The sequence below is a fragment of the Cottoperca gobio genome, chromosome 9, assembly GCF_900634415.1.
Source record: "Cottoperca gobio chromosome 9, fCotGob3.1, whole genome shotgun sequence".
Lineage (NCBI taxonomy): Eukaryota > Metazoa > Chordata > Actinopteri > Perciformes > Bovichtidae > Cottoperca > Cottoperca gobio.
In genome coordinates this window covers 4,685,080-4,710,962 of record NC_041363.1, presented here as the reverse complement: position 1 = coordinate 4,710,962, position 25,883 = coordinate 4,685,080, and the positions used below count along the sequence as shown (strand labels likewise).

The window sequence follows — 25,883 nt, the reverse complement described above, 5'->3', positions numbered from 1 at the left end:
GAGAGCTCAGCAGAGACCTGCGTGATGCTGTCCACCCGCAGGTAGTAAGGTGCTACCACCACGTCCTTTCCCACGAGCAGAGTGCACCGGAGCTCGTCCGACGGGCCCCGGTCAGTGATGCTCTGCACCGAGATACGGTAAGTGTTGGTTTCCAGATTGAGCTTTTCAAGAAGAGACTTTGTCCTGCCCCCGTAGGGGACACTCATGCGCAATTCCTTATCCACCAAGACATTGTAGCCACTGATGGAGCCCCAGCCCGGTGGGACCACAGGAGGATCCCAGCCAATAATCAAACTCTTGGCCAGTTGTTTAATCAAGTTGATGCGGCGGGGATAAGGCACAATGTCTTCACCGACCTCGTCAATGCTGACATCCAAGGTTCCTGTCCCGTTGCTGGAGGAGCTCAGGAGGTCCATGCCCAAGCTGCTGGTGCTTATACAGTCTAGTTTACTGTCAGACAGCAGGCGGCTTATGCCCGTTCCCGTTCCGATTTTCAGCCTCTGAGGCCCCAGGCTACTGTGGTTGAGGTAGCCATGTTCTTTAGCCACTGTGTCCCTGTGTTGGACAGAGGGTTTCTCTTCATCTTGAACAAACTCCACAAAGTTGGATGGGACGAGTCCCCGCTGTCCATCCAGCAGCTCTCCTGAGAAACAAAAAGCAGATAGTTGGTATTGGTGGTGATATGAAGGATAACAGATTAAACCATAACAAGGCAGGTCAGACCTTCGTAAAAGCCATCCTCATCCATTGTCCCGTAAACGTAGAGGTACTTCCCTGCCACCAGGGGGAGCTCTGCCTCAGGATGGTCATTAGGCCCGTCATAAGGATTGTAACTACAGCGGAAAACATACATGAACAATTCAACTGCAGAAGTGTTCTTTTTACAATTACCCTGCACCACTCAAAGTCTCTAATATGTCAAGGCTAAAGTATTTGCTGAGTGCTGCTTTAAATTATGAAGTTTGTTTCTATTTTTCTTGTCTTTTTTTTACAAACATGAGATCGCTGAGGAAAGTGGATTGAAAGCTCTGGCCCTGTTTCACATATCTGTGCTCTGAGGATTCCAATTATTTTTTGTGCTGACAGGTAATTTTCTTTAGAGATAGAAACAGTGAATCATCTTTAAGACCACAGCCTCAGGCTCTGCGATAGAAAGAAAATAATCTCAGCAAGATTTGAACCATGACTTGTCTACACTGAGCAGCAGGTTCAGTTTACTGTAAAAAGGAAATGTACGTAAAGGATCTGTGGCCACCTCGCTCGTTAATTATCAGCCTCTCTTAGGACCTTTAACTGTTCGGAGAGTTGTGTTATATTAGCACAAAGCTCCTGTTAACACTTACTCTGAATACCTGATAACAAATGTAAGGAAGATGTTGTATTTGTTGTCAGTGTTATACGAGATACGCCGTGAATAGTTGGTCATACGTACCTGTACCGAGCAATACACAGACGAACCTTCCCTGTGAACCTGGGTTTGGATCTGGTAGTTGAGCTGAGCTCTTTGTCCATCTAGAGAACGCGAAAGAAGACACAAATAATCCTATTTTCATCATCAAATTCAAATGTGTGTTTTCACCTTTCATCTCATATTCAGAAAACCAGAGAGGTGAAAATGTAAAGATGTTCAGAGACAGTTTAAAAGCAAAAATACTACGTCTGTCAATCCCAGTGTCTGCGAAAAAAGCTCACAATATACAGGATATTTATTTTGTATAAAATGTTCACTTCCTGTGCACTAAAAAGGACTGCATTTATACAGCGCTTTGCTTCCATCGGGAGCAATTTAGGCTTCAGTATCTTGCCCAAGGACACTTCGATATGCTGACTGCAGGGGCTGGGGATCGAACCACCGACCCTCCGCCCACTCTACCTCCTGAGCCACTAAAAGTGTTTTCATCATTGCCAATCTTGCATGGATTTTGTCTCGTACAGCCCAAACATACTAACATTCTATACTAAAGGATAACAAAGGAAAGTGAACTGGGCTGAATGAAGCCTCTTAATTGATGGGGTTTCTTCTCTAATGCAGTCCCACGTTGTCGTTTTCGTTGTCTAGGGCAGCTTGAAGTTTGTCAGACTCCATTTTTTCTATAGATGTTACGCAAAGTGTAAATAAAGAAGCGTGCAATAAAGCAAAAAGCCATATGGGATAAAAACAGACACTGTCAGTTACCTCAGAGAGGAAAGCCCGTGCTGGACTGCTGACTCGACCGCGAGTGAGGAATGTTGGCTTGACAGAGAGGAGCTCGGGCTTGTCTCCACTGATCTGCAGCGGTCGAATGAACTCAGATATCAAAGATCTGCTTGTTGGAGCCTCATTGCCTGTGGAGCAAACAAAACTTCTCTCATCAGAGCTTCACCTCACAATGCAACAGAACTAATATCAAACTTGTGAGAGAGAGAGAGAGAGAGAGAGAGAGAGAGAGAGAGAGAGAGAGAGAGAGAGAGAGAGAGAGAGAGAGAGAGAGAGAGAGAGAGACAGAGAGAGAGAGAGAGAGACAGAGAGAGAGAGAGAGAGAGAGAGAGAGAGAGAGAGAGAGAGAGAGAGACAGAGAGAGAGAGAGACAAAACACATTTAATTGAATAAATAAACAAAAAATAATTACTTCATCAGTCAATCAATCAAATTTCATGTATACGGCCTCAGTGGGTTTTACAATCTGTGCAGCATACAACACCCTCTCTGTCCTAACACCCTCGCAGCGAACAAAGAAAAACTCCCCCCAAAAATACCAATTAACTGGGAGAGAGCAGATGAGGAGGGATCCCTCTCCCTGGACGGACACACAGATGTGTACAGAATAAACAACATAGACATACCTTTTCCTATGGGGGCAGCCAGTCCATTAAGGAGCTGTGAGAGGGATTTGTTGGGCGATCCAGGGGATCCACACACAGTTAAGGGTTCAGTGCTGAGGATATCAAACGTCCCGGCCTGGAGCCGAAACTTCTCCAGCTCTTTTGACAGGAGGTTGAACTGCTCAGTCTGAGACCGACATTTTTCCTCCAGCTCGCGGACTTTGGCCTGATGGGGGTGAGGGAGGAGAGTCAACAAGAGAGGAGTGAGTGAGAGACAGAACAACAGACAGACGGGGAGGGGGGGGGGGGGCAGGGAGAGAAAGGAAAACAACAGAAGAAAAAATAAGGAAACTACAAGATGCAGGACGGAAGATTCTGCACACAGAAATACTAGAGTACACGCAGGAGGTTCGTATGAGATGCTATACGTCTACTGTCTACACACAAACAGAACTCGGAATAAGATTTACTTTAGGACTCTTAACATATGGATTAATCACTGCAGAGAAACACCTCTTAAAACTACTGCTGAAAGTAGAACACATGCACAAATACAGTTGATGCTAATAATGCCTGAAAATAAAAAAAGGCAGTATGCATACCCAACCTGCACGGTGTCTTAGAGCATGAGGCTGGCAATATTCTACATTTGTTCTTGTAGTCAAGTAATCCCTTGAAAAGACCAAAACCAACACTAATTGTCTGTGTAGCTTGATATATCTTATTCCTCTGTGTCACAGCTCCATCGTTGTCCAACACACACCAATGCGCCTCACGGCTGCACTGGGTGCCACGTTATGCCTTCATTATGAGGAGCATGGGCTTTATGGGTTATTTTGAGTCAATCCCACATACTGTACATCATCCTGCTGCTTTAAATACTCAGTAGAGCAATAAATGTGCATTAATCTGCAGCTGGAAATAGTCCCCGGCAAATGAAAATCTACTTGTGTTTGAGGAACGCTTGCTAAACATAGTGCTTAGCTGTTTTGGGGGATTACTTGGGGGATAAAATATGTTTTTGTGACAATACAGAATATCTATTTTTAAAGATGTACATGTTGATTGGGATTTAATGGACTCTGGGCTGAAAGCCACATGCAGGGTAGGGAGGTTGGTCAATATCAGGGTTGCCACATCTTTAACAATACAATTCAAGGACTTTTTAAAGGACTTTCCAGGCCCAACACATTAAAGCTATTTACTGTTACAACACTGATGAAAGAGGGAGCTGCTGCGTTAGTGATGGCAGACTAAGGGCTCCTCTAACACAGCAAAACAATACATGTATATAGTCTTGCACAAAATACTTAAATGGAAGGCCCCAAAAAACTATTTTCAAGGACGCGTGGAAACCTTTGGATTTGTTAACAATAACAAATATATGAAATACCACCAGCCGTATACTTTAAGAGAAGGAAACTTAACAGCACAAACTGAACATAAATGTTTGGCAGGTTTAATATAAATTCCAGGAGCTTGAGTATTATTCCTCAAGTTGAATGATTGATCATCACTTCTTACTCTCAAAGTGACGACAATCTGACACTGAAGCTCTCAAGGAATTTTGTTTAGCACTGCCCAGCACACAGAACCCCCCCCCCCCACACAGGCCATTTCATGCACACAGATTGTTTCTGGACACAACATGCTGTTAGCAGACAGACAAACAAAGGAATCCCTAATAAGTATTAATTGCATCATACAGTTCACAGCTGTACGGCAAGTTAACAGTCTTTAAAACGCATGCTGAATATTAGACATGCGATGCTACAACCAAAAAGCATCACATTCATGGCTGTTTGGGATCCTTTGATAACAATACAGTCTAACACAAGGCAAATATCTACTGTATGCATCAATATATAGATGTAATGACTACTATTTATATAAAATATCTGCAATACATAGACTTTTTATTGCTATTTATTTTACAAATTAAATAGATTTTCTGCATTCATTTATTGTACCCTGATATTTGTATTGGTTCACATCTAAAACACACACTTTTAACACGTGTTTGATGTTATGAAGTTAAATCTGCACACCTCAATGTGTTGATGGGCTTTGATTATGTGGAATTGAGGTCGGTCAGTGAGGCCCCAGGCATTCGTCTTTAATTGAAGTCGATCCATATTCTGAATCTTTTCATCAATTGTTAAGCGAGTGTCGCTGAATTTGTCTTTATGATCAAGTCAGAAAGACCTCCAGTTTATGCTGTCAGTCCAGACTTTCAAAAAGCTCTCCACTTGTGAGTTTGCTTTGATGGGAAATGTGAAACAGAGCTCAGTGGGTAGTAAAGCCCAAGAAAAGAAGCAGCCCTGAATATTTCTGAAAACCAAAAAGCAAAGAGCACACATCAGATTAGTTCTGAACTGATGTATGCTTTACGTTACCTTTTACCTTTTGAGTACCACTTGTATATTTTTTTTTTTATCATCAATACAAAACTTTAGATTGTGATGAAGCATTTTGTTTGTAATGCGGCGTTACATCGCCATAGCTCCTGGGCCAAAGTAAACATGGGGGTACTGTATACCATCAGTGACTATACTGGGAAAGGTGTCAAATATATATCAAGTAAATAAATAAAAACAAGTCTGAAATACCTGCATGCTGTCCAAGTGGTTCTGTATAAGCATAAACAAACACCCATTCAGTAAAAAGAGATGTTGGAAAGAAATAAAGCACAATTACACATGTGATCACTCATACACGTCTGCTTTGACACTTGTAGATGAAATAATAGTTAAAGGCAGACGGTGACATTTTGTTCTTTACAATTTATTCACCATTCAGAAAAGCTGTTTTTAAACAACTCAGTTAAGTTTAAATGTGTCGATTTAACAATATTGGATTTATATCTTAAAACATGAGAAGTGAAGAGCATAAAAGGTTCATGTAGAGAGGTCCAGAAGAGCAGGAGATGTCTGTGGGTGTACACAGGTCTGCCTCAGGGCTGACTAGTCCCTCATCCTCCAGCAGCAACCACATAAGCACACAGTCAACCCCCCCCCCCAGAGTCCAGACGCTCACCTCTAACAGATGGACAGCGCCTTCATGTTCCTTTTTTGCCTCAACCTGAGCCTGGGAAATACAGGGTGCAGGGTTTCAGTTCACTTTCATTTATATTGCAGTTAAGTTTCAGTTTAAAACGCCACTGAAAGGCTTTTTACATTCATTGGTGCTCAGGGTGAAAACGGTTGAAAAGAAAGCCACCATCTCTGTCATGTGACGCCACGATGAAGGATGAAAGTTATCGCTTTTATTTCTTTCCCTCACATTTTATGAAATGTTCCAACGGTGGCTTTGATTAGACCATAGCTCAAGATATTGTGGCTTTTCTTGCACCATTTTCACCTTTTTATTATTTTTTTTAAAGCATATTTAATTGTCAAAACAGTGAGTTATGCAACATGAAACAGTTATGTGCATGCAACAAAGTTAATATAATCAAGTCAGTTTACTACACTTACCTGTGAAGACCACTTGCCTGAGAGCATCTAAACCAAAAGGTCTCAAACAACCCGCCCGGGGGCCAGATCCGACCGAAGAAGAATGTACACCCGGCCCACAAATAGAAGTTTAGTTTTTTTCATTCACCTGCGTTTTCCTAAACGTAGAAATCATTTCATCGTTTAGCTTTTTAGCTATAACACCGGTTTTAACACCGGCTAAAACGGGCTCTTATTTTGCATTAAAGGAATAAAACTCCAGTGCTTTCCTGCCCAAAAGGTGAATACTGCTCTCACTTCTGTCTGTTAAACATGAAGCTACAGCCAGCAACTGTTTAGTGTAGCTTAGCACAAAGACATGAAACAAGGCAATACCTGAGCAGTTAGCATGCAACAGCAGAGCCTCCAGAAAGCTGCTGGTGCCAGCCATGAAAGAGCCTCAGCCATAAAACGGCAAACTGTCAACATGATGTGCAGTATACGTACAGCAGCACTCTAGCAGTGCCCAGCAGGACTCGTCACAGCTTACCTGACACCCTAATAGCTAAAAAGAAAGACTGATGTGAAGCATCGACCGTGTCAAGAGAAGTGGACGATTTATTTTTCTTTTATGGTATTTAATGCAACTGCTTCCGGCACCACGTACACGCAGAAAGCTGCGATAGAGTGTTTAAGTGCCCCCACTAGGAAAGAACAACCTGGCCTCTGGCCCCCCCCAAGTCATTTGAGTGTGAGACCCCTCATCTGTGTAAACTGTCCTGACATTGTAATCTCAGTTGTCTCGTACTCCGATAAACCAGATTTATTTGTTGCTATAATATATTGCAGGTGTGACCTTGACTATTATTTCTCTTTAGGTGATGAGTAACTGTACATGGACATTCAAAGCCATGAATATGCTGCCAGGGTGTATGTTTGAATTCTTGTTTATGTTATATCGCAGACAAATGACTTGGCAGAGAGGCTCTGTGCAAACACTTTTTAACAAATGCTAAATTACATTCCATCAATAACAAATGAAGGAGGCTTGTGCATTCAGGAGGAATGAGGTTTGGGGTATTATAGAAGCATTGAACTGTATAGAAACGGAGCATAATACATGCCATTTCTCTTATGGGAACTAGAAACATCTGTTGAGGAAAAACAAGTGTTCCACATGAATATGAGAGCATCTGTGGACTTTACCATTTCATAAATCTACTTTGCAGGCAATTAATTTAGGAGAATGCAGAGTGCAGCCAGTGTCTGAAGGAAGATAAGGCAGTAATGAGCTTCTGTTAATGAGAGAGAGAAAAGCTGAGAACTCTGCCTGTGAAAGGCTGACTGTGAAGTTAGAGCAACACTGCAGCAACAGCAACACTGGGGTACACAAACTGTTTCTAGAGGAGGCATTTGGTGACAATTCCTATCACGTTCACACTATCAGCAATCTCAGCCATTGCTGGCTTTGCTTTGACATTACAGTCAGCTTCAGTGCACAGAGGAGGAGGCCCGACCATCAAATGGCCTGGGCCAGCATTTTTTCTTTAAGCAAGCCTCTAAAAAGTGTCATATCTACTTTGGGTTTTGAATGTTTGATTTGCTTGCTTGTAACAAACAAGAGGAGAGCGCCTGAAATGTTGAGCACTCAGGGTTTTGGAGAGTGATAGACAGCTGAAGGATGGGGTTAAGAGGTTGCACGGGGAGAGCTCTAGTGTGCCAGTGATGAAAATGTTGAGAGAGATGAGTGCTACAGCCTATAGGGAGAAACTTTCTTTTCTCTGCTCTCGATAATACAGTCTTTGAGTTGACTTTCATCTCTGTTGGACTGTACCGGCGCCCAACAGAAAGCTCTTTGACTCGTGACACAAACAAGAAAAAGCCCAAACCTCTGGTGCTGCGAGTGATAAGTGACCTGAGCTCCCTTACCTTCTGAAGAACTTCAATCTCCTGCTGCTTTGCATTGAGTACAGCCAAGGCCTGCTCATGCTCCAACTCTAGCTGCTGCCTCCGCTCTGCAGCCTCGCGCATATGCTGTCCGCAGGGGGTGCAGGGGTGGAGAGCCGGGAGGGGGAGGGGGTTGTGGGAGGGGGGTGGGGGGGGGGGGGGGAGCATAGAGAGGGCTGCTGTTAGTGGAACTAAAATCCAACGGCACTGAGCTAACACAAAATGCATCTCCAGTCTTGTACTCCACATTAAGAGACAACACAGGTGTTACAAGTGCACACACACATCACACATACAGAGGTATTGACTTTTAAACCCTTAAAAACAAGAAAGACATAAACTATGCCATGTGAGAACAGTTTATGTCGAATGATCAGAGCAAATCTGTTACACAAAAAGGTGCTTATGGAAGAGGACTAGAGATGCTGTGTGAACAAAAACACAGTTAGGTTTGCTGCCCCCTTTAGGTAACACAATACCCGTTAGAAGTCTGCTTACTGGGACTGTTTGAAAAGTTGTCTTTGCATGATCAATACAGGGGTTTTACGTTACATGAAAAGGGTGAGCAAACTCCGCAGCGTGCTCACTTGTCTGTGGTCATCCAGCACAACAAAAGAAGCCATACAATACAAAGGTGGGCTGAATGCTAGGCTCTTCATAACACAATGTGTCCGTGTCATCCAGTCACATCGCTGCTCCCACTACATGTGAATACTTGTGACACTGTCAGGTGAAAGAAGCAAATGACATTTTCATGCCAGTAAAAATTAAGGTCTAAGATAGGTAATGTCATCAAACTTGTAGGTGACATTATCATCATGAAGGGTGACCCAGTCTGTCTCTTATCTCCTTTTCATCCCCCTCCCGTCATCATAAAGCCAAACTCTTTGTCCTGCCTCATGCAAAAAGAAATCACATTCCACAGTGCTGTGGTCATATAGCCAGGTGAACGTATCTCTGGTAAGCAGCCCACGGATAAAGGGAGAGAGAAGCACAGCCACTAAGGTGGACAGAAAGCATTCAGAATACGACTGCTCCCTTGCAGATGGACATAGCAGTGATACCTTATAAATCTAGCAGGGGGAAAAGGGTTAGGGAAGGGGGAAAGGGAAACGTCAGGGAGGGTAGGACAACATGAAAGGGTGGAATAGGACAGGAAAGGGGGGCAGACTGCTCCAAGCTTCTACTCTTTCAGAGCTCCTGGTCAGACCTTCCAACACGACACTGGAAGGCAACAGACATGTCAGGGACATTAGACAGTATAGCGGAAGATAACCAGATGGAGGCAGTGTAGCACAGGTAGGAGAAGGGGTACTGGCAAAAGGGTTAGGCTCCATAAAAACACCTGAGTAAGGATCCCAGGATAGACAGACTACTAGAACTAGAAATGCACACAGTACTGAGAGACAGTGCGGTCAGATCTGCCCTTGGAGCTGGCTTCCTCACCTTGAGCACCTGCTCTAGGTTCTCCAGTTTGCCTTGGAGCTGGTTCCTCTCCCACAGGGCTAAATCTCTCTCCTGCGTCACAGCACCAAGGGTCTCTTTGAGCTGGGCATACTCAGACTTCACCTGTGCAGACAGAATAAGCAAGGAGCAAAGAGACTGAGTTTGAGAGTGCAGCTGTACTACAGTTTATTTTGCTTTGGGTAAAACCAGGCTGGTTGCATTATATTTTTCACAATGCCCAAAGAGGATTTCTAGCCTTTAGAGAAATTCTCGTAGGTTACGCTTTCAGGATTTCCCCATTTACCAATGCCACCGTCTGAATCTGAAAATGATCAGATATAGTGTTCGTGATGAGAATGTAGGCACAAAATGGAAAAATGTATATTGTGTACATTTACTCCTTTCCTGTTTTGTTTGGGAACCACCTAAGTGTAGGTGTTCCTGCCTGGGTTTTTGCAGCATGGAGACATTAAAAGCTACACTGTGGAGTCTTCTCGTCGCTCTCATCGTAACGCATTGTGTGTATCCTCGATGATAACAACTTTTTGAATGCCTTTCTTTCGTCGGAGAACCTTTGCAAAGCCTTTGTTTTTTATAATGAACCTAAAACTTGCATTGTTTACATCCATGTGGGCTAACTGCAGTCTGCTCCTCTCTGCATTCGCTGGTGCATTGCTACTACATTTGGCACGTTACCGCCACCTGACAGTTAGCGTAATAGTGTGAAACCATTTGCAGGAATATGTATTGCGTCACTCAAAACAAAATGGGGATCCACTATTTATAACGAGCAGTCAAAAATACCACAGGTTACCTTTAAACGGGACTCAAAACACGTACCATTACTGAACCGTACAAGCTTTCCAAGTCTTTACGTTAAATGCATCAATGCACACTATAACAGTGTAGTCACTACAGGGTGGTGGGAGGCAAAAGTCAATGTAGCAAAATGACACATTTGCTAATTAGCAAATTCCCTCCGACTGACACTAAGGAACTAAAGATGGAAGGTGTTACAGTCATCATCTCACAAAAATAGCAACGAGTTAGAAGAAGACAAATGATAACCAGCTGTCTGATATTATTTTCATTTAAATAATATAGGTTGAGCACTTGCAGAAGTGTTTATTCTAACACCATTCAGCATGATCCGATTCAACGGCACTTTCCCAAACCGATCATAATACGCTTTATAAATGTAGAGCTGTTGGATTTAGTTTAACTGTACAGCTAGTCCCTTGGTTCCTGGTAGTCAGTGTTGATTTTTAAGCACTTTGCTGAAACAACAATTTGCTTTAATGCCAGCTAAAACATTCCTAGCATTTAAAAACAGGCAGAAACTGTTACGGGCCACACGTGGAAGATTGCTGGTTTCGGTGATAAAAGCCATTAAATATTATGATAATGCATAATTGACAGCCTTACTCCCATGGCTGTAGACCAAAACATTAATACATTATTCAATCTTTATTGTTAACCAAGCACTACGCATTCAATTGACTGAAGCAATTGCACATTATATGAAACCTGTAAAGCAATTCAACACCAATGAACTGCCATTACGGACAATATATGACAATTGTGACTATTTCTATTTCTACATATTCTTTATAATCCGTTTCCCTCAGTGTTGTATTGGTTCTTTAGAGGCAGGATTTTTCAATCAGCTTTTTAAAGGCCCCCTAATCAGCAGCAAGATGACTGGTTCCTGCCGCCGTAATGTGGCAAAGCCCCTTCCACAGAGCAGCCATGAATGACTAATGATTCCTTGAGGAGGGCGTTTCAACAAACACCAGCAAAGCAAAACACAAACACAAACCAGTGAGACTGCCTCTGAGCTGCCCGCCTCTCCACAGCACAAACTATCAGCATGGATAGGAGCGACTGTCACACCGAATGCAGACGGATCGAACAAAACTATATTGGATTCAGCAGAAGCAGGTCAACAGTCTATTACGGGGTAGAGGGAGGTGCCGTTTGTAGCCCCTCCTAGTTCATCCAGAGACGATAGGGATCAGAACACGAGGCTGTAAGCGAGGGCTAATATCCGCACTGCCCTGCAGATTGCTGCTCTCATATCCGTCAGTGTGATAACAGTTCAGCATAGCTGCTCCAGGAGCCACCCAATAACCAGCATCCCACCCTTCTTCAGCCCAACAACAACTACCTGCCAATCAGCTCCACCAGGAAATTGCCTCCCTGTCAATAGAGAGCGAGGCGCTGTGCTCTTTGTTTGTTGGTCTACGTTAACTTGCTATCAGCTCTGAAGGCCTTTGAGGTCTTGGGGCTAAGGCGATGGTGTTTCGATAGAATTGGAGGCTTGTTGCTGTCATTTACATGCCGAGAATTAGAGAAACAGCTCCATCTCTCCAGCATCCTAGGGCGGTTTTGGCTAAGTTATAGCGTGACCTAGAAAATCATCTGATAGAGAGTTAATGTTAAGACCACAGAGGCCGTGACCTGCGAAGAAAGACTGAGAGCAGCCACGTTACAGCCACGTTAGCAGCTCTGTCAGGCTGCAGTTAGGCCCTGCGGTGCTCTGTGCATAATGTTACAGTAAGAAAGCTAACATGCCGATGTTTGGTGTTATGTTCACCCTCTTAGTTTAGCGCATTATCATGCCAATATTTAATAATTAGCACCAAACCCAAAGTACAGCTGAGGCTGACGAGAGTGACATTTTAAATTGTGACCTGATGGTGGCGCTATAGGAAAAGATCAGCAAAGCTACTACAATCCTGAGGGAATATGAAAGCCTGTACTACATATCGTGGCAATCCATTCAATAGTTGACGTCACTCACAGCCTCTTTGTGGCGCTTAAGAAAAATTGAGGGGATAACAGAAGTTATAATGATCCCCCTCTGGGAACCATGAACGTAACCAGATAGGGAAGGTGCTGAAGTGAAGGTGGGCAGACTATGAAAAACCAATAAATAGCTTGCACCCTACAGGACGGACACACACACACACACACACACACACACACACACACACACACACACACACACACACACACACTGTGTGACATAGGTGCAATAAATAAGTGAACATTGGAGCCTATTGTCTATATAGATATTTCACACAAAACAAATAGTGGCACTGCAGAATAAGTCAGGATCACCAAAGTCCCAATGATTCATCCTCTGCTGACAATGAATGTCAATCCATCCCATAGTTGTGATATTTCAGTCTGGACAAAAGTGGTTGACCAACAGACAGACGAACCAACATTGTCATCCAAAGAGCCGCGCTGCCAGCAGGGCCGAAAACATGTCCGCTCGCACGGCAGATATGAGCATGCAATTATTACAAGGATATAGTCAAAAAGAAAATAGCGAGGCCTTTTCACCTCTTACCTTCTCATACTCGGATGTCTTGTGGCTACTGTTGAACAAGTGGAGGTTCAAGTGCTTGTTCTCCTGGAGGAAATCTTGAAGCTCATTCTCCTAGAGAAAACAGGCAGAAAGAAAACAACGTTTAAAAACCCAAGAAGTCTCCATGATTCGACCAGAGCACGGCACTCAAACGCAGCATGTTGTTAGCGATAGCCTATGCATTATTCAGCTGAGGAGACTGCTCCAGGTTCTCTACGTTATAGAAGCTGCCATTTTAGCCACTACAGTGGAACAATAATAACGTTGTAATACTATTATGTCAACTCGATGTCGATCTACTGGAACAGATGTAATAAGAAACCATGAAAATGTTCTTCTTCAAACCCTCTGTGAGTGGATGTAAATCAAAGAGCCCCCACTCTGTGTCGAGCTGAGGGTAAAAAGCAATCCCTTCATTGCAGAGGAGGAACACTTAATTACATTCAATCAACAGTTGTGAGGCGTGCCGTGGATGCAATTTGCAATGACAACTGGAGAGTTCTCTGAAATGTGCAATTCACTGCAGCTCCAGCAGCATGTAGCCCAAGTGTTGTTGTTGTTGTTGTTGTTGTTGTCGGGAGCTAACCAACCCACTGGCTCATGCACGATACATTTACTGTAAATACAGTGCTTCTTAATGGCGAGCCTGTTCCTTCCCCTCGTTTGCTTTACTCATGAAGAATGTTTCGGCAAACGGGGACAGAAGTAAAGTAAAAGGACATGTTGATGCTGTTCATGAAGCATTGTAAAATCAGAGTCGTTTGCTGTATGCACACCAGAAATGAGGTGCTTGTCGAGGTAATAGGTTTTTTTCACAGAACACATTTAGTCACAGTACGAGAATCGCAGGCGTAAATCATGAAATGAATGGTGGCTGAATTACATGCATCTGCTTCAGCTCAGAGTGCTGTCACCGGGACACTTGAGTCCAGCAGCGTTCATGTCATTAGGAACACCTGCTGTTTAAGGCACTTTTCAGGGATGGAGGTTGCCGCTTGCTTTTTACACAGATTTGTATTAAAACCAAATTAAAATGAGAACTTGGTAACCAATGCATCAGTAAAATGCTATTAATATGTTCTGACATTGTTATCTTGAGGATGTAAAGGCCCTGTCACACACATCCGTATGGCAGAAACGTATGCCGGCGAGTACGAAACATCGGCAATAGGTTGATATAAATTAAGGGTAAATTGTGAGCGTTCGAAGGACGCAGACGATACGCCGAACACGCCAGACACACGGCCGTGTCACAACAACGCAGCCCAGCGTAACACCGCCTGTTCTTAATGAACACTACTTATACCTTATATCAACGTACACCAGCTATACCATCGGGGCAGTTACAGATATACTCGACTGGCCTGTGAACAAATATGTATAAATAAAGGAAATCCACAAAAACATGTGTCCTTATTTATCCATACTAGTTTAAATATGACTGCTACTACTCACTACTTCTAACATTCAATAACTGCACGAACACAACTGCAGTAATTACATATGCACACCATCGAGAAGAAATACTGTCAAGGACGAGCAGTGATAAGTAGAGCCTGAAGAAAGTACCAACGTCACACATGAGATCGGCTGCTTTCCCATTCATTTCATTTCTGTCACGTCCTAAAAATATTATTGGCATTTCAACCTGCATCAATTGTGTCCAGTCAATTTTAATGCTTCCCGTACAAGCACTAGATTGCATTAGCATTCCTATTCATATCCATTGATCCTTCAATTCGGAGCTAATGTGGGCCGGCTAAGCCTCCAGGTGTTCGTTCTGAAGGACAAACAGCTAGTGCCCACATTAGACTGTATGCACACTGATGAGAACAGTGGACTGAAATACTTTTTGAAATGAAAGCTTGTTGTTGATTTAAGCATTTCAACATGACTGCCATCCTCATTTAAAATCCTTTGTTTTTGGAATGTGGATGCGACAGCACACACGTAGTGATGTTAAACCAAATTGTCTTGAACACAGAATCAGCTGTTTCTTTGTCCTGTATTGTCAACGTGTTAAAGCTTTAAACAGATCAGTATACGTCATAATCCCTTGGCAAGACAATTTTTTATGGAGAGCCTGTGAGCCCAGTGATGGAGAGAATCCCATGCAGAATAAATTGTGGCCTACATTGAGCTGCCTCCAACATTATTCAGCTGAGATTTTCTGCTGAGGTGTGAATTGCCATTTGAGACTTGCTTTGAATACTAACATCAATGTAAACAGAAAATGTACGCGACATAAATTCAGTTTGACTAATGAGTTGTAATGCTTTAAAGACTGGATAACAGTACAGAAAACACACAAAAAAAGATTAAAACCTCCATGAAGTGTAACTGATAACCAGCATAGACGTTGTTTACTGTAATCTACTATATGCAATTTGTGATATTTACAAAAATACAATCTAGTAAGCAAAGAGAGAAAACGGCACAATGATTGTGTCGAGATAAACAGGAAAGTATTGGAACAATACGATGAGGCCTGGGGTCCGTCTGAGCAGCGCAGAGGCAGCTTTGTGTTTCGTCCAGACATGATCTGACTCAGTCTGGTGGGCCTGAGCTGTGCGTTTAATTTCGACAAGCCTGACAGATGAATCAACTCCGCCGTTTAACACGGGAGCAAAGCAAACATTTCACCCACTTACTCCCCGCTCTGTAGACTCAGTGTAAGCAGCAACATTTGCTCTTGTTCCGTACAAACGGCAGCCATTATCACGAGCTGCGGCTGCATGGGCAATATTTCTTCAACCAGATTGAAATCATTCCGATTAGAGAGTCCATCTGTTTACGTGGACGCTACATAAAGTGGTCCGATAAGATGCGCCTTTACACGCCGCAGAGCGTTTAATCACAACGTAACTTTTTCCGACTTGCACAAAAGCTGTGAAGCGTCTTATCTGCCGGAAATATAACAGAAGAAAATGGGTTTTCTTCAACTTTATTGAGAAAATTCAATTCAGTCAATGACTTGGAGTAAAGAAGGAGAGTAAGTGCTTCTGCCTGTTAATAGATAATAGATAGATTATAATACAATTTTCAAGATGGACCCACATCGTGTCCAGGGAACAATATTTGCATTTCTGCAGTTCTTGCTAATTAAGCAGCAATCTCAGCAGCACATGCTCCTCCTGCAGTCTTTAAACACAGGGAGAGCGCCCTGGATTCCACCGGGCGCAGCTGGAGCCGGAGCTGATCTTAATAATTATGAGGATGAATGTTGTTTTTTAAACAACAAGGCCTCAAAACGCAGCCACAAGTCTTTGATCCATAGTGTTAATAACTGGAATTTAAACGGTATTAACTTTGAGCACAAATATGGAGGGAAAATCACCTAATGTTACCCCAACGTTGGGCAAACATGTGCAGAACAAATATGTTTATTCCAACCAGGGAGAGACGATCGGATTAAGCGTTTAGATGGTTATTAGGCGCTAAAATGTTCCTATTGAACAGATTATCAAAGGTTTACATCATCGCTCTCAACCCGATTGAAAATTCCTTTCAAATCGTGCAGCGTCTTCCCGATTGAGGAGGTTAAATAAAGCATTGTTATTCTGAATATAAGGGTCCATGTAAACACAGCTACTACATATTACAGGTACGTTGTGGCTCTGAACCTTTCATGGCATTCAATTAGGAATATTGTGATGTATAAACCTTTTATGAGTTCATTTGGGGACCCAGATTCCCCTCAAATAAACCCGCTTGTTTGCTATCCTGGTTTCAAAATGGTGGAACGAGCTCCCCATTGATATCAGGTCAGCAGAAAGTCTTCACACCTTCTGTCGCAGACTGAAAACCCGCCTGTTTCAACAGCACCGTGGCGAAATCCATCCATCCATCCATCCATCGTCTATCGCTTATCCGGGATCGGGTCGCGGGGACAGCAGCTCCAGTAAGGAACCCCAATCTTCCCTTCTCCGGGCCACATCCTCCAGCTCCGACAGGGGGATCCTGAGGCGTTCCCAGGCCAGAGAGGAGATATAATCTCTCCACCGAGTCCTGGGTCTTCCCCGGGGTCTCCTCCCAGCTGGACGTTCCTGGAACACCTCCCTAGGGAGGCGCCCAGGTGGCATCCTTACTAGATGCCCGAACCACCTCAACTGGCTCCTTTCAATGTAAAGGAGCAGCGGCTCTACTCCGAGTCTCTCACGGATGGCTGAGCTTCTCACCCTATCTCTAAGGGAGACGCCAGCCACCCGTCTGAGAAAACCCATTTCGGCCGCTTGTACCCGTGATCTCGTTCTTTCGGTCATGACCCAGCCTTCATGACCATCGGTGAGGGTAGGAACGAAGATCGACCGGTATATTGAAAGCTTTGCCTTCTGGCTCAGCTCTCTTTTCGTCACAACGGTGCGGTAAAGTGACTGTAATACCGCCCCCGCTGCTCCGATTCTCCGGCCAATCTCTCGCTCCATTGTCCCCTCACTCGCGAACAAGACCCCGAGGTACTTGAACTCCTTCACTTGGGGTAAAGGCTCATTCCCTACCCGGAGTAGGCAATCCACCGTGGCGAAATAAATAAATAAATTCACTAATGCACTTGCAAGATTCTTACTGTTTGGAGTCGTATCCTCGTGATTGTTTGCACTTATTGTAAGTCGCTTTGGACAAAAGCGTCGGCTAAATGTAAAGTAAAGACGCCAAAAAAGTAAAACAAGTGAAATCCAGTGTACCGTCGAAATGTTTAAGTTGCAGGGTGTAGTGTAAAACTACATACTATATGTCCCTTACACAGCGCTTGTGCTCCTCTGCAAACTGTTTAAGCTTAAGTTCCCCATTGCACACCATGGTGCACGCATCACTAAACAAACCACAAACATTAAGTACAAGCCGTCTCAAAGAGGTGCAACACATTCACAGGATGCATTCTGAATATACTGTGTGAAATGCAACACACAAAAAAGCATTAAGAGCAAAGACTCAATATCTAAATTGATTTCTGACATTTCTGTGGTGACACATACCGTGCCATGTGTCCAAGCAATAAGAGCTGCCAATCCCGCCTTTGACAGAAGGTGTTGTTGCTTACAAACAGCTCATAATGAAAGCGAGGCTGACGACAGCGGCAGCCATCGCCACCGGCTATTGAGCTAAATTTGAGCACAATAGCGGGACAGCTCCACAGTCCAGTCTTTGCACTTGTTGAGTCCGCCCCGCTGTCTGCCTCAGCGTTGATCTTCGATTAGCACCGATATATATTGGAGCTACGCTGGCACAGCAGACGCTTGTCGCCATGGTAACAGGCCTTAAATGCTAGCGGAGGCATGCTCCTCTGATGATCTGTGGTTATATACCAAACACCTAGGAAGGTGGAGGTGCCAGATGGCTTGTTTTACTGTCACTCACACACACACTCAGTGTTTGTATACACAGCTGAACTCACTATGAGGAGACATGGCAGCTGGAATTTTAAAAGACATAAGAATGAACGTGTATATTCCTGCATATGCTTTCAGTGTTTGGTAAACAGACTGTTAAAAATCCACCAGCAGAGTGGCTAACAGCTGCACCGAATTCTATACGTGCAGTCTTCACTTTAAACCTGAGAAGGAGAAGAACAGAGGAGAGACTGAGGGGTGAGCCAGTTAAGACCCAACAGGGAGTGACATTACTGTCAACTCGCCATCCTCTCACAATAGCGTTCATTGGTCTTGTCTGTGTTTGTGTCTCTGTTCTCGGAGCTCAGTGCAGGAGGAGATAAGAGCTATGCTGCAGTCTGTGGAGACCAGCCTGCCATTTCTGCGTGCCATTTGGGGACAGTGTGTCCTTTGGGAAGCTTCCCCACGGACTCAGAGGGCTGACAATGGGCAAGTAGGGAAGTGCTGCTGTGGGCAGGGAACGTGAGAGGAGGGCAGCAAAGAAAAACAGTCCTAATGGAGGGTTTATTTAGGGCAGAGAGCCACACACAAAGACAGCTCATCTAAAGAAAGAGGGCTTGGGGGCATGAGGGAATGAATTCAAATAGTCTTGGACCTAACAGTGCCATTTAAATTACTGCTGAATCTCTCCAGCTCCTGCCTTTCATAGGAGAAATCTCACTCCAGGCCATCTGCACTACTCTGTGCCTACTTCTGCTTCTACAGGTTACAAACATGTATCGCTTTTATGTAGTGCGTCATGCAACTCCCTGTATTGCTTTTTCCCCCCCGACTCCCAAACCACGGACCGTAGGCCAACACATGTCTACACTTACACATTCTCTAAAATTCAAGTGAATTCAACTGAAATTAAACTCAACATTTTGCTGCAGAGCCCGTGGGGACCCCACTTTGACAACGACTACTGGATCATCATAGCAGTAAGATGTTATTCTGTCTCAGAATAAACTTGAACAGAAGCGGAGCAGAGCTCTCCATCTCGATATAACATAATATAAAGTGATTAGTCTGCTTAGTGGGGCTCCCGTAACTGTAATGCTAAAACCATCCACATGTATTTGTGCTAAGTCTGATGTCCTCCTGCTGTGAGAGACTGATAGAGTAAAGTACAGTATGTTTCCCCACTAAGATAAGTACAACATAGTAATAATTGCTACTGCTGGTCAATGATTACTTCAGCGTGCTTAGCATTTAGCCTGCCTCCAACTACAAGTCCTCCCCAGCACCACAGTCGTATGTGACCTGCCTACATTGCAGCCCAACCCCCTGATCAAAACATTGCTCTGCAGCACCACAAGAGGTAAAATACCCCACCGGGTAACTAACAGCTTGCTTCGCATTGCTTTAGTTTACGCTCTCATTTTTCAGATCCTTTTCCAACAAAATGCTTATTTCTCTCTTATTTTGTGCACAAACTTGTTAAAAGTCCATGTTAATAAGGCCAACATAATCCATCCAGCTGACAGGTGTGCTGGTTAAACAGCATGATTATTATATATATATACTCAGGTGTGCCGAGGGCTGGTCCCAGTAAAAGGCTACTCTAGAATGTGCACTTTTATCTTGAAAAAAAGACTTTTATTAGGCACTCTGAGCGCCAAACGCCATCAAAGGTGAGCATTTACTCACTGAAGTAGGTTACGATGACGGACTGCAGTCAGGTGCAGACCCTGCTGAGGATGACGAGCTTCCCTGAGACGGTTCGTGCAGAAATTCTTTGGTTTTGCAAACCACCTGTTGCATCAGCTGTCATGGGCAGATGGTGTCAGGCGACGTCGTGAGGCCGGTTGGATGTACGACCAAACTCTTAGAAATTCTCATGGTAGCGAAATGAACATTTATTTCAGCTCTAGTGGACATTCCTGCAGTCAGCATAGCAATGCTCCCTCAAAACATTGTGTGGATATAAAAAGTCTTAACTCATGAAAGATCGGAGCAAAAACATACATATATTTTCATACACAGCCTTTATTTAAATAACGCATCGCCAAAGCGTCAAGATGAGGCATGTAAAAAAAGAAAAAGCGCATTTCTTTCTTTGCTTTTCAGCTGGTTCTCTCTACCGCATCTTGTTTTCCTTCTCTTTGCCTTTTGTCCTGAGTCAAGGCCACTCCAGCAGGCAGAATGACATTTCTGGGCCACTGTGAGAAAATGTCCTTCAAAAAAGGCATCAAACACCATATGAAAATACAAGACTTGTGTAACATATCTCTGACCTTTTACAGTGGTGACCATTCCTTGAAAAACACACATGGTGCTGTGCACTGCTGTATACTTAAATAACAGCAGGGAGCTGCATGAGCTCATGTGCATACACAAGCCAGAAAAACAATATAGCCACAGCCCGAGGACCCTGATATACATCATCGTACTACACACTGTATTTCTGTGTTTGTGCATAAACACTAACTGTTGAAAAGTGTATCTCTGATGCTCAAACGCAATCCCCAACCCAACCCACAACATCATGCTCCCATTTTTTTCAATTTCACATCAGCACCTGAGAACCAAGCTATCATTACAGGAGACCGCCACTCGTTTTCTTATGGGATGTTTGTTGTGTGATAATAGCAGGCAAGGCTCTCAGGTACAAATCAATGTTAGCCTCCATCCTATCGCTCAGAGGCCAGGGTATATTTTCGGAGCACTTACCAAAGTCTGACATGTTTGATTCTTTTTCTTCACCTCCGCCTCAAGTGCTTCACACTCCTTCCTTCTGGTGCTGATCTCAGTCTCCTGGGGAGGGAAAAGAAAGGACAGCTGCTATAGTTTGTCAGGAACAGAAGCTTCCCTGAGAGAACTCAGTGAAACTAGGCAGGGCAATAGGGAGCGGGAACATTTCATTATTCAGCAGTATTTAAGTGTGTGAGTGTATGTGTGTGCGATCCTGTGTAGATGCATGTCTGTGTGCAACAGAGAGACAGAGATTTTCAGAGATTATCTAATAGATATTACAAATTGTTTTCGCTGTCGGAAAACAAATAGGAGGTTGGAATGATTCTGCGGTTCAAAGGTTGAGGATGTAATGTAGGGTGTAGTCCTCCAGGAATAATGTGATGAAAAGGATCAAACAAAAAGCTGTTATAAAAAGCCTTAACTCATTTTCGCCCGCCATCGAGTCATTGTAAATTAACAAGTTTTAAAGAACTGCCATGACTGCTACAGGAAACAACATTTATTTTGATGCATTAAGTCAAACAATGTACCCCATAATACAGCAGCAATAACCCCAGTGGAAACCAGGACAATAGCATGTAATGGGTTTAAATGGGGGCATTTTTGTCCTTAAGGGCTTAAATGTCTGTATTTTGGCTACACAGTTTATTACAGACTTATTATAGGAGCTGAGACTTAACTTCCTACATTTTTGAAAAACCTCACACCTTTGTATATTGTTGAGTGTATTTACCTTTGTTCTGGAAGAGGTCACTTACTTGTCATAGCAGGAAAAGCAGAGATGTAACTAATAACCTTAACGATGGCTCTGTTCCATTTAAGTAAACCAGCAGGCCCCTAATTAATGTTATTAATCACACCTGTGCTTTTTCTGCACATGTGCTAGTTATACTCTGTGTAAAATCTTCACTTTCCTTTCACACCTTGCATATTTGTTCTCCCTGCGGGTGCCTTTCCTCTCAGGGACATGTTTTTGAGAATATATCTTTTGTACGTCTGGAACTATTGGAAAGACATTTACATTGATGACGTCAAACGTCAATTTAAAAGATCTTATATAGAGGTTAGAAAAGTGTGTTCAGGAATTTCTTTGAAAAAAACAGTATATTCTGTCTTCCCTGTAAATTAATACGAATATATAAACTGAAGCTAAAATGTTTGAATAGGTTTGTGCATGGACTGTGGATTGCATTCTGTCAGTTTATGATAATAAAAGGTTCAACCAGTGCCTAGCTGACACATAATATTCCCTCATGAGGTTTTTTTAAACGCCTGCTAACTGAGCTGACAGCTGAATTACAACAATATGCGATTAGAGCCAAAACATGACTTAAGTCTGCCACAATTTCCACAAAGGGCCACTTGTTTAGTCTCTCTGCTTTCTCCAGAGAATCCACCACCACCGGCTTCTCTCTAAGAGCAAAAACAGGAGACGTGGGATATCCTGTGTGTGTTCTGCATATCTTCATCAGTCTACAATCTACTTTCTGCCAAGCATAGACGCTTTGAAAAGTAAAAGATATACCTGTTTAAATGGAGAATGCACACCTTCTTTATGGTCATTTATTTAATGCATAGCCAACTATATAAACACACAAAAGTGTTGCATAACCAACCAGATCCTATGTTCATCAGCAGGTTGAGCTCTCCATCAGTGTATGAAGAACTGCCTTGCTATGGAGGGGAGTGAAAGTGCAGCTGGATGTTCCAAGATTAGCGTATAGAATTAAACAGGATTTTATCTGTGTCAGTGTGTGCTACCAGTGCACACACGCACACGCACACGCACACGCACACGCACACACACACACACACACACTCTGGTAACATGGCACCACGTGTCCCTGAGCAAGACTAAAATAAGCACCAGCGGAGCCACCAGAAGCCCACAGCACACAATATATGCTGCATGTGAGAAACGCTTCATCACAGAAACGCTCACAGCTTGGTTTATTATTAAATATAAGCTGGTTCTACTCTTGACCCGCGAGTGCCGACAATATCCAATAGGATTGTAAGCAATAAGGTCAGAGAGCAGGACGAATGGAAGGAAGAGGAAGACGCTTTGACCCTTTGGAGATCTGCAACCTTGTGGCGCTGCACCCCAGGCTATTGCTGTGGTAGGATTACATCTTTGACCCCTTATCTGTCGTAGCTGGTCCACCAATGATCCTGTTAAACTGTATGTATGTGTTAACACACATATTTCTATCCTTTTAAGATCTAAAACCCTCCCATGGGCAGAAATATATGGAAAATAAATGTCCTCTGAAGGATTAAATACTCAATAAGGATGAAGAGTTCAGAGAAAAGGTATAGTTGTGGGTTTAGAATTACAGGTTCTTTTATGTTTGGGATTTGTTTAAAGTTAGGGTAAACAGGAAATGAATAAAATTAAGATTACTTTGCAAGAATGTGAGTCATCTGCTGAGGCAAACGTTTGACAAAACAATCCAACCAAAAGCTGCAATAAAGAGAGTTCCAGTGTGTCGTTAGTATCTCTACTAAAAAATCAGAAGAAACCCCCTGCCGTTTCAGATTCATGCTTGAGAGATGATTCCTTTACTTATTCAGCTGGGAGATACATTAGCCACTTTGTAACTGTAGTTTCTATGGTGTCCCTTATTCCTAAAACTTCACAGTTCTGGCTGACGATACAGTCAACAGAAGAACAAGCAAAGATGAGAGAAGCGTTATAAGCTATGGAAAGAGATTGGAGTTTTTTGAAGTTCAAAAAAGTGTACTTATGCACACAGTTATAGACTTGTGACACATTTACTCTTAATGATTTCCTTTGAGTGAATCACACAGAGCCTCCGCAGACAGCTTGCCATCTCCCATGTGGGCTGGTATCTAATGTGTACTGTCCTCAGAACCAGACGGCTACAACACACACGATGGATATTTCACTCACACATTTGCAAACACACACACACACACACACACACACACAGACACACACACAGACACACACACACAGACACACACACAGACACACAGCTCTCAGGCTTGCTGAGGCCCATTTGTTTGGAGCACATTTGCCAATGTTCAATTAAAAATCCCTCTGATAAAAGATTCAAATGGCTGCCATTGTGAGTAATGAGCTCCTGTATAAGTGAAGAGGCGTTTACTGCACAGCAGATGAAGACAGATGAGAAAGACCATCCCCTTGGGCTGGATCTCGCATTCGTGCCTCAGTGGCAATAATGCAAATGCATGCATAAGAGCCTCCACAGCCATCTCTACCTCCATGCCTCTTATGTACCAGAGTATAAGCAGAAGGAGTTTCACATTCGGTTTTATGGCAGAACATCCCTGAATATCAATATCTTGTTGTCTTGTGTAGTGTACAAGGTCTCCAAAATGTTTTGTTTCGTTCATAGCAAGATTCAGACTGATAAAGGACTAAAGAGCTGTAGGATAATGCAAAATGAATACATTAGCTTTGCTGCTTTTCTCTGTTCTGTATGGATGTGTACAACTGACTTTGGGGAACTCCTGATTTTTCGTCGAGCACTAAAAGCAGGTCAAACTTTTTACGTATCCTGAAATTTTAAGCTAATAAATTAAGCTATTCCTCTGACCTTTTCCATGTAGCGGCATCATCAAAAACCTGCAAAACTAATGACATAACATCAGCCTCAGCTGTACTTTGTGTTTCATGCTAATAAGCAAATGTAAGCATGCTAACAGGCTCGACATGGTAGACATTGCCATGTCAACGTTAGCATTGTCATTGTGAGCATTTAGCATTTAGCTCAAGGGAACGCATGCTTAAGTACAGTACGATACTTGCACTCAATATCAGCTATAGAAGCTAGGAAATGTTTTGCTAAATAAAGCAACTGAAAGCAGCCGAGCCTCAGCTGTGAGCCCTGAACACAGCAGTCTTGGTGTTCAGCACCATGGAGAGTTCGATTGTAGTCGAGCTTTGGGAATCCACGTTTCCTTCTGCCTCTTGCTGCATGTCAGCATCACGCATGATAAAAGCTACTCCCCCCCCCCCCCCCAGCTGCATTCCTGCTGCACCGTGCTAAAACCACAGAACAATTAGTCTACAGCGATGCACAGTGTCGGCTGGTGGTTGCTGGTGGTGACAGTGGACTATTCTGTGAAACCCCCTAACAAGCATGTGGTGTATATAGCATTTTCTGCTGCTGCCGACTCTTCACTGTAACGTCAATGCACATCAACATCTTGATAAAATGAGGCGCACACATTACAGTATCATTTCTGCAATGACTAATTGACACGGAAATTCTCAGCGTTTGGTCTTCTGATCTTTTGTAGTTGGGAAAGCTCTTTGTATAATCTCTGGCGAGCAAGGCTAACCTCATTACTCTGTGTCTCTCTCTCTCTCTCTCTCTCCTCCCTCTCTCTCCCTCTCTCTCTCTCTCTCTCTTTCATCCCTTGTTGTGTTGAATATGCATGATGCGTAATGATGGGTAATAATCCTGCCTATGGCTGAGCAAATAAACTGCTAAAGTTTTCTACCAGGGGTAGATTCTATGCGAACAGCAGATATCTGATGGAGATATGAAATAAAGAGAGACATGCACAGAAGTAAGACTCCGGGATGAGTTTTCTCAGCCTCTGTTCTTCTTGCAAAAATATTGTAGGTTAACTTCACATCTAATTATGACACTGAATGCTAATCCTTTCAGAAATACGCAGGCACACAGTGTGCTACAACTCAGCTGAGCTACATTATAATAAAACTGATGGCTAAAGAAAGAACACTTGACTTTTTACTGGGAGTAGTTATGCTCAGAAACATACGGTACATCACCTCTAACTGTGGAACATACTGTAGCT

The 25,883-nt window shown here is 43.3% G+C and overlaps 1 protein-coding gene across 1 annotated transcript in view; it reads right to left on the bottom strand.

The window, feature by feature from the left end:
* Positions 1-25,883, bottom strand: part of rimbp2b (RIMS binding protein 2b) — a 76,454-nt gene that overhangs the window by 19,872 nt on the left and 30,699 nt on the right. The window contains 10 exon segments of the mRNA XM_029439018.1: positions 1-643; positions 724-833; positions 1,433-1,512; positions 2,177-2,325; positions 2,824-3,028; positions 5,839-5,889; positions 8,166-8,270; positions 9,630-9,752; positions 12,988-13,077; positions 21,045-21,128. The exon segment at positions 1-643 is cut by the window's left edge and continues 224 nt beyond it. Of these exon segments, the coding sequence (XP_029294878.1) occupies positions 1-643; positions 724-833; positions 1,433-1,512; positions 2,177-2,325; positions 2,824-3,028; positions 5,839-5,889; positions 8,166-8,270; positions 9,630-9,752; positions 12,988-13,077; positions 21,045-21,128 (1,640 nt within the window).